Raw genomic sequence first — 9662 nt, forward strand, 5'->3', positions numbered from 1 at the left:
GGACGACTGTTGTTGACGTTCATTCCATGCTATCCTGGTTTTAGCCGTCCCCGCAATCCGGGCGCCGGGATTGAGTTGCTGTAATTTGCGGAGAAGGGGCTAATATGGCATTAGACTGGTATCTCCAATCCTGTATATGTACATACGACCGCACCTGTTCGATCGTGAGTTTCGCTAAAAGACATTGGTTGCGATGTTACTGTCCGTCGCTTCTGTGATCCTCGCCTTCGTGGCAAGCGGCACATCCGTTTCTGCATCACCAACCCAGTATCCCCATCAAAATGCATCTAACCCCATCGTCCATCTCGACTATGGTACCTTCCGCGGCGCATCATCCTCCGCATACAACCTAACCTACTACCGCAAAATCCCCTTCGCAGCATCCACAGCAGGCGAAAACCGATTCCGCGCACCCCAACCACCGCTCCACATCACCAATGGCACATACGACACCGACCAAGCCTTCGACATGTGTCCGCAGCGCACCGTAAACGGTTCAGAAGACTGCCTCTACCTCGGCCTCTACTCACGCCCCTGGACAAAAAAGCAAGACCTGCGACCCGTCCTCCTAACCTTCTACGGCGGCGGCTTCATCCGTGGCAGCGCGAGCTTCAGCATCCCGCCTTCAGGCTACCCCGTGCTAAACGTCTCTAACAACAACGACTACATAGTCGTATACTCCAACTACCGCACCAACGTCTTCGGCTTCCTGCCAGGGTCGAAAATAGCAGAACATCCGGACGTCGATCTCAACCCCGGTTTACTGGACCAGCAGGCTGCGTTGAAGTGGATACAGAAGTACATCCACCATTTCGGTGGCGACAAACGAAACGTGACGATCTGGGGACAGTCGGCGGGCGGCGGCAGTGTAGTTGCGCAGACGATTGCGACGGGGAACCGAGGGAAGGGATTATTCACGAAAGCGTTGGCAAGTAGTCCGTTCTGGCCTAAAACGTACCGGTACGACAGCGTGTGGGCGGAGGATCTGTATAGTCAGACGCTGAGCGATGTTGGCTGTGCGGGTGTGGAAGATGAGATTAGGTGTTTGAAAGAGGTGGATGTGCAGAGATTGAGAGATAGTGCGTTAAAGCTCAGTACGAGTCAGCAGTATACTACTGCGTCTTTTACGTACGGGCCGGTGATTGATGATGGGTTTCTGGAGGAGGAGTTGAGTAGTGTGGTGGAGAAGGGAGCGCTTAATGCGGAGATGGTGTTGACGAGTTATAATTTGCATGAGGGGGAGAACTTTATTCCGCCTGGGTTTGCGAATGCTAAGACGGGGAGTGATGGGTTCAATTCTTCGGTCGCGTCGTTTGATGGGTGGTTGAGGGGTTTTCTGCCGGACTTCACGGAGGGGGATCGAGAGGAGGTGAAGAGGATGTATCCTGCCGTGGGGACAGCGGAGGAGATCAGTTGGAACTCGACGTATATCCGCGCTGGCTTGTTGTACCGCGACCTCGTACTGGCATGTCCGTCGTATTGGCTTTCGAAGAAGGCAGAGAAGGGATGGTTGATCGAGTACACTATCTCGCCTGCTAAGCATGCGAGTGATGTGCAATACGTAAGTCCATCTGTACTGTCTCTTTCATATTGATGCAGGGTACTGACTTCTCTAGTGGAACACGATCGGTTCAATCCAGCAAACAGATGCTCTGACTTACCAAGGCTATGCTGGCGCCATGGGTTCATTCATCCAGACTGGCGATCCGAATGCGCACAAGGTGACGAATTCGAGCATACCCGGCGTCCCGGATGTGGAAGAGGGCAAGCAATTCTTGGTCACTGCGAGTGGGCTACGACAAGGTGGCATCAGCATGCTAGAGGAGAGGTGTAAGTATTGGGCCGGTGTATCTCAGAGAGTTCCCGTGTAAGCAATATCATGTAGAAGTAGTAGAGTGGTATACGTCAGGCGTACATGAAAAGTCAAATTTCAAACTATCATACAGCCCCCAGGAGGTCCTCCATCCTCACCACAGCGACACCGCTCCCCCTCCCCAGCCCACGTATCCGCCCGGCATACCTATACCGTCTCCCTCGCCCCCGGTTTGACCTTTGAAGGTCCCCACGGACTAGGGCTAGTCATCATGTACGATGAACTTGTTCCTGTGGAACACACCCATCATCATCGCGCGGTTCGCCTCTCCAGTCGCCCCAAAGGCGAAGAATTCGTGACAGTATGGTAGCTTCCAGAAATTGCCCATTGGCATCTCTACACCCTGGAGCCCATGCGGGAACTCCTTCAGGTGCTGCTCCCGCTCCACAATGAAGATGTATTCGTCTTCGTCGTGGTCGAAGACAATGTGGATGTCTTGATCGAACTTGAAGAGGTTTTCAAGAACGATGAGCATGAGCTCGGCGGGCAGGTCGGTCATCAATCGCGAAGCGATGTTCGAATTTGCGGGCCAGTCGGGGATGTCGTGGTATCCGATCTGGCCAAGATCGTACCATGGGGCGAAGATCTTGTTCTCCTGTCCGGGTCGCATGGTGAATTGTGTTTCACCACAGAAATCCATCCCGGTGACAGGGAAGTCCTGGTCGAAATTGTCTTGTACTTTCAAGACATATTCGTCGATCTTGTCTTGTACTTTGAAGGCACATTCGTTGAACGTGTCCTGTCTTTCATGGACTCGGTAGCCCCGCCATATGCAGGCAGAAATGTCCCTCTCCGTGAAAACGACCCTCCCAGATCGCAGCACTATTGTCGCCAGATCCTGGGCGGCGGTGAGTCGGACTCCTCCACTCGACCACTCGGAGTGTAGTCGAGTACCTCTGGTGAGGATTTCGCGGAGGAAGCGGGGAGCTGCAAAGGCCTTGTAGACGATTCCTCGGAGGTCTCTCCACTCCTCGACCTCCTGTCTCCCTGACGAGGTATGTGCCCAGAAGACGAAATGGGCTTCGGTCAAGGTCGCGGGGTCGTATACCCTGGGGGCGGGAACGTCGTAGTGTGGATCCTCATACATCTCCTTGATGTACGCCTTAGCCATGCGGACGACCGCGTCCCTGCTGTCAAACTCGTCCCAGTTTTCGCTCTTCAGCATCTTGATGATGAACTCTCCATACTGCGAAGCGAAGTGATCGCGCTCGCCCTCTGACGGGAACCAGTACTCGCGGCTTGCCCAGGGCGGAAGGAGGGAGGATGCTTGTGACATTGTGTATGAATTGCGACTTGCTGATAGACGCTGTGTGCGTGTGTGGTATGAAAAGATGAGAGGATGTGGTGGCAGGTCTGTACAGTCTGAATTTTTGGGGAGCGCGGGGATGTGAGTGTGCGGTCAAAGCTATCGTTGGGGAAAGGTGAGAAACTGCATACAAACAAAGGCCTTGTGCGCGCTGGGACCACCACGTCATACATATCCTCGGGCAGCAACAACAACAACATAACGACAGGACTAGGGGAGCTTGCCGCATACGTAGCAGCAGCATTGTAGTTCCCGTATATTCTTAGACTCTCCAGGCACGTACGACGTGTACCGTGACTGTCGGCTCTTGATGCGAAGACACATGTTAATTCCTCAGCTCCTGAGTCTTACAGGATTGAGCTTCAAGTACATGCATGGAGTACGCGAGGCTGCCATATGCTCCAACGCAGGACTGCCAATATCCCATCGTAGGATCCAAGCTGTACCAGATCAGCGAGAAGTGGCCCGCTCTACGATGCCAATGGGTTGGCCTCAGGTGCTTGGAGAATCGTCTAGACTTTGGCAGAAAACTGAGTCGGCAGTGCACCGCTCCTTGCACACCTGCGTCGCCAAGTTGCCAAAAAGAGAAATTTGCAATACGCCCGGCGATCGTAAAGGTCGGTCGCTGGTATCGAACTCTAGAGCCTAAAAAAACTGCAAAAAAATGGTTTCTTCTCTTTGCTTTGAGCGTGTCATCCTTAGTGCAGAGGCCATGCTAAGCTTCTCTGTATCGTTACAAAATGCGAGATGCCCGAAGGCGAAGTAACTGGAAAATAGTAGACTTATATATCCAGGGCATTGTTGTGGTGAAAGGCTTGGTGGGCTGGAGGTCGAAATCCCATGTGTGCGGACCGTGCGTGGCAATCTCCTTAAGAGTAACATCATGCTGAGCAGAAGAGACAAATAAGAAAATATGCGGAGTCCCTGGAGTGCTTTGTCGTGCTGCTGCTGCTGATGGCAATCCATGAGGATGGAGGAAGAAAGATGGGATGAAGTTCGAAATGGCGCGCGAATCATGTCGGAAGCCATGCCTCAACGGGGAAGGGCGAAGTTTACGTCAGTGCATTTTCGACGTCGTTGCATGCCTTAGAGATGGCATTTTCATCATCATCGCATCAATATCCATCTGTTTGAGGCTTGAGATCGCTCGTCGCGGTGTTGCAGCTCGCGTTGAAGATGCACACGCGCCTCCTGAAGACATTCAAGGCTGCCACGTCTTGCGGCGACGCGGAGACTGCACGCAAGCAGTTCTTTCGCTCACAGCGGCAGCAGCATACAAGCGAGCGAAGTGCCCACGTTCGGCCGCTGATGATTATAGATGCATCAAGCGTATGCTCATAATACGGCCTTCTCGGGGGTGAGCAAGGGCGACTCTGCTCCCTCCTCCCTCCTCCCTCCTCCGCCGCCGTCTTGCTCATCGCGCTCTCACGAGACACGCGTTGGCCCTCTGCTATGCATGCAGCCAGTGTGTTCTGCTGTCTTGCAGTGCTCGCTCATTCGCATCGATGTTCGCGGCGCCGCTAAACGACAGCTTCGTGGCTTCCCTCATCGCCGCCGCAACTTCTCCCCCACCAACGACATCCACACCACCGCTTCCACGGCAACGACAGCATCGTCTACGAGCAGTCGGCACTCTGCTGACACGCCTTCGCGACATTGTCGATTTGATGCTCGAGGTAGCAATTTCCCGCCCCTCCTTGAGCCGCCGCAGCTTCGTTCGGATGCCCGCCGCAGACACAGGACTCTACATTCTCCGCGCCAACGCCACGACGATCATACAAGGCAGAGGAGGCCTGGAAAAGGCGACCTGGACATTGAAGAGACTGCCCAGTTCATTTGCAGCACCAGCCGGAAGCCGCGACATCGATGGCGGCGGCGGACAGAGCTCCGAAGGCATCTCCGCAACCATGACACGACCAGCGACACCACCACAGCGATCAAGGTCAAGAGAGCTGGTTTCCGGCGACCGCGAATGATGGCAGCTTCCTTTACTTGCGGCTAGAATGCTCTCGCGAGTCTGACATACAGCTGCCCGTCTTCGCCTCTACCTCCTCCTCCCTACCACGGCGAGCGAACCAGCATGCACACCCCGCCTATCGATCGCGCCACCAACTTTTGACTGGACCTTCATCCTATCGGTAGCAGGTGATGACAGTGATGGCAACATCGATGCGTGGTCGCATTGCAACGCCTCGAGCGAAGAGTCTGCCCCCGCGGCGGACTACCGACGACACGGCGAGGAGCTCGCTTTCGATGTACACCCCTCAGTTGGGATCACGGTCGACCTTTACCATGACACGGTGGTAATGCGGGCAGGCTCGGCGCTGGTTGTCTCTTACTTGCGACTTCAGCGCGCGATGTCTGTACCGCCTCTTCAGACCGCATGCGCCGCGACAACTCCCACCCCATGCAAAGACGGCATCCACTACTACCACAAGGAGTCTGGGATACACCTGAAGCTCGCAGTACCTTAGTGGGAAGCTGGCGGTACGATCTGTGATCTGCGCCCCTCGTCAAGACTGCGTGGGTCGAGCATCGACACCCACCCAGTACGACAGGTCCCCTTGTTCCACTTGGTACCGCAACGGAGGTCGAATGCTGTGACCGCCGGCCGAGAGCGCGCGCGAACGGCACTGCCGCGAATAACGACAAACAAGATACCTCCGGACGGCCACGGTAGACCCAGGGTTTTGATGTTGATGAACCAAGGTCAGAATAGGAGGCTAGCAGCAAGAACACCAGGAGGATGTCTCAAAACCCGGGCATTGCAAGAACAAGCATCCACCTGCTTGACTGCTCAGGCTAGCAACAACGTCTGGTGTTGTGTCGGATCTGATCGGACCGGCTATGTACAACAGCAGCATGACACGTCCGCCAAGGTTGCAAACTTCTCTCAGCGCCGGTATCCAGGAATGTCGGATCGCCCCGTCTACTGATCAGCTGAGAAGATTCTTCGCGTTCTTGGTCTCGATGATAGGTCTTTTAGCCTTCCGACGATGACAGTTGGTATCTGGATCTCGTCGTCGACGAGATGGCCAATAAACCATGTGTGCCTTCCCGGTCATAATGGTCCACAGCCATGCATGACAACGGTCTTCCCACTCTCAAGCGCCAACGAGGGTACTTGCGAGGTCTAGTGCGTCCATGCAAGGAGATGGTCCCCAAGACACACAGGAGTTGACAATCTTCGTCATGGATGATAGATCATTGTGAAGTAATGTCCTTTCATCTTTCGCCAGAGATACCATGTCAAGCAAGAGATGGATGAACACGGGTCATCAACGTCGACGGGACGTTGGGGTCGACAGCGAAATGTTCCAGGACAGGCCGACCGACAGGGGCCTTCATTCTCAAGCCCAGTATGGAATTGCGCCAAGTTCCGCTGTAACGCAGGTCCGGAGGATAGAGCAAACATCATCGACAAACTTCAACGAAAACTCCATCGTGTGGCCTTTTATCGAGGCCGGTTGTGTCGAGTCCACTCAGATTTGCCCAACCTTGTACGCCTGGGTGATGTTCATAGGCAGGCAGCGCGACGCTGCCCAAGCTCGAAGTGGAGATGTGTCGCCGCGGGCTGAGGGTATCTTGTACTCGGAATCATTCGGTCCGTCGCCAGTCATGCTTAGCATCCGCCGTCGCTTGTGTATTCCGTCCAGGTCAGAGCAGATAGATGGCCGGTATCCTCGAGAGCTTGGCTTGGCCGTCTACCCTCGTCCCAGTCGTTCATGGGCGATGTCCTCGAGACCATCTCAGCGCTCTGTATTCCTCAACCGGTTTATGTCTCAATGTTAAGACTCAACATTGTGGTCGTTGTAGCCATGTCGCTTCGTCAGAGCCGATCGGTCGAGGGTCTGTCGTGTAGTCTGGCTCCCTTCGATGAGCTGCGAAGGCGAAAGTCCGTTGCATCGCAAGATCTTTGATGATTCATTGTTCAAGGCGCTGCTTCGTTGTCCGTGCAGACATGTTGGTGGGGCGCTACTGGCGACTCGGGCTTCGGGTGTTTCTTGCTCGGAGAGGCGCTGCGATATGAGGAGAAGGACAATCGTCTGAGTCTCTAAGCACTGCAGCGGAAGCAGAGAAGACGGTTCCCGAGCTTGCTGTTCCTGCATCGCTTGATGCCCGCTCGTTGATCTCAGGATGTTTCCAGGCGCAGCCCCCGAGGGGAGGTAAAGGCGGCCGCCCCATACCCACACGTTCCTCTCTGCGAATTGCCTGAAGGTCTCCGTCAAGCCACTTCATTGCGTTACCCTGTCGTCGCCGCCGGTATAGACAGTTGTCGGGCGCTGTGGGGATGCCTTCGGGGATGCGACAAAGTCGTCGAGCAGACACCTCCGTCTTCGATGGCAAGGCTCCAGGGGGTCATGCGGCTCGCGAGGGAGGAGGCCATGTTGCGCAAAGGCTGCTCGATGGTGTTGCTGTCTAGGCGCGCCCATCGTGCGAGGGTACTGCTGTCGCAAGAGGTCCGCTGTCAAGGGAGCGCTTCCGGCGGCCTGGCCAGTCTCGAAGTCAGCGAGAGCAAGGCTGTTGAGACCTGCCCCAGCATCACAAGAGCTTATCTGCGGTGGTCAGTAGCTCTGCCATTGTCGGTGGCGGTGCTGGTTGCGGTGATCGTGGTGGTCTGGAGATGGTGTTGAGGCCGCGGAGAAGACCAAAGCCAGCGCCAGGCTCAACACCATGGCCACAGAGGCGGCAAAGGACAAGAACATGATCTCGAAGTACCTCGCATTGTGAAAGCCTTATCCCTCAATAGGAGCTCCGCAGCAGCGCCGCAGTGATTCTTCATCGACATTGAGGAGTTGCAGCTTGCGGTCTGTAGTTGGTCGAGGCAAAGTATTGTTATGGTCTGCGAGGATCATCATGAGATTTCAGGATCGCTTCACAACAAGCATTGAGGCGCTGCAAGCTTGCTGCAATGTCGCACGACCCTTTGGAAGCTCATGATTTCAGGTGGCCAACCCCTAAGTGCTGCCAATGGATATCAGACATTGCATTGAGCCTTTGTAATGAGTCTTAGCACCAGTCGAGTCCATCTCAGATTTAGTACTAGACTCAGAGAGCTCAAGGCCTCGTATTTTATTGGACATGAAGTGCTCATGATCTCTTGGATGCTCGTCGAGGCATGGGAGCAGAAAGGGCATGCTGTCAAGGGAGACATACGCCTACGGAACCGCCCCATTGCCGCTGCCGTTGCCAGGGCCAAAAGCCAAACAAACTGGACCCTGTGTGCATGCAATCCCCGCAACGCTGCCGCCTCGTCGTCGTCATCGCCGCACAACTCTCTCGCTAAGATCCCATAAAGTCTCACCAACTTCTACACCAGATATACCCAATCTGAGGTTCTATCAAGATATAAAGGCCTGGAATGTACTATATTCCATGATCCCACCTCCGCGGTGAAGACGCATAGCGTAATGGAAAAGGCACCTCACCTCTTTCCGTGGTTCACACCCAGGTTCGATCCTGACCGCCACCCATCAGGCGGTATATAAATATGGTGGGCTAAGGTGCGTCTTGCGTTTCATTATTGTCATTAACAAAGAGGTTCGGCGGTGGCCAAGAGGTATAAGAAACATGTAGGATCCATGCAGGCAGCTTCACAGTTAGCTCTCTGCATGGATCCGAAGTTTTTGTTTTTTGTTTTTCCTTTTTGCTCTGCTATGTACATGATTTCCTGCTCCTGTCTTCTTTTTGCCTCTATCTCTCTTTTTGCCGCTAAGCGAGCACACGCCGTTTTGCCACGCAAGAGTGCTCGCGATTCTTTTAGGTGAAGATGCTGTATGCTTACAATGTGCGCATTATGCTTGTATTAGCATAGGTAAGGAGCTTAGAGAGTAAGAAGTCGCCGGAGTGTTATCGCAGCCTTGGGCGAACATGCCTTTGCGATCAATCGCTGCACCCTCGCTTTCTGCATTATCAAGCAGCTTCAGCTGCCTTGTCTAGTACGACGAAGACAGAGCGAGCATCTGCCTTAGTCTTTGTGCGACGCAGCACGCTCTTGTACCTGCGAGTACCTACTTTTTATGATTCTGGAGTGACAAGATAGACGCAGTAGATCACAGCACAGCACTTGAAAGCGTGCGTTGAAACAAGTAAGTCAAGCTACTAGCAGAGCAATGCAACACCCATCAAACCGCATTCGGATGGCGAGCTTTGGTCTAGTCTCACGAATTCCTACACTCCCACGGACTCCAAGAAGCAATGCGAAGAAGACTCATGCTATGTCGCTGATGAAAGCCATCAGCGTAGGCAATAAGCCCGTCCTCTCCTTTGAGCCACGACTAGTTTGTCAGGGATACAGCTTCTGAATCAACTCGGATCGAGACGTGTGTCTTGGTTCTGCTTCCTTTCCCGACGCATATCAAAGATGCGTCTAAACAAACTTCTTATGGATCGAAGTCACATGGTGCGAAAGATTCACCACAGTCAACACATCAAATCTTAGCAGGACCTGCATCCAATAGGATGGGTATCTTGGTTTCACAG

At 54.0% G+C, this 9662-nt stretch overlaps 2 protein-coding genes across 2 annotated transcripts; one reads left to right on the plus strand and one right to left on the minus strand.

Annotated features, from left to right (window-relative positions):
* Positions 1-193: 193 nt before the first annotated feature.
* J4E83_000736 (uncharacterized protein) lies at positions 194-1871 on the plus strand (the record flags this gene model as incomplete). Its single annotated transcript, XM_049327697.1, has 2 exons — positions 194-1561; positions 1617-1871. 2 exons carry the CDS (start codon positions 194-196, stop codon positions 1869-1871), a joined length of 1623 nt encoding a protein of 540 aa, XP_049193842.1.
* A 204-nt stretch (positions 1872-2075) lies between these two features.
* J4E83_000737 (uncharacterized protein) lies at positions 2076-3149 on the minus strand (the record flags this gene model as incomplete). Its single annotated transcript, XM_049327698.1, has 1 exon — positions 2076-3149. One exon carries the CDS (start codon positions 3147-3149, stop codon positions 2076-2078), a length of 1074 nt encoding a protein of 357 aa, XP_049193843.1.
* Between the last annotated feature and the right edge of the window lie 6513 nt (positions 3150-9662).

This window comes from Alternaria metachromatica (assembly GCF_023757995.1).
Source record: "Alternaria metachromatica strain BMP 0045 chromosome Unknown scaffold_1, whole genome shotgun sequence".
In the NCBI taxonomy this organism is placed as follows: domain Eukaryota; kingdom Fungi; phylum Ascomycota; class Dothideomycetes; order Pleosporales; family Pleosporaceae; genus Alternaria; species Alternaria metachromatica.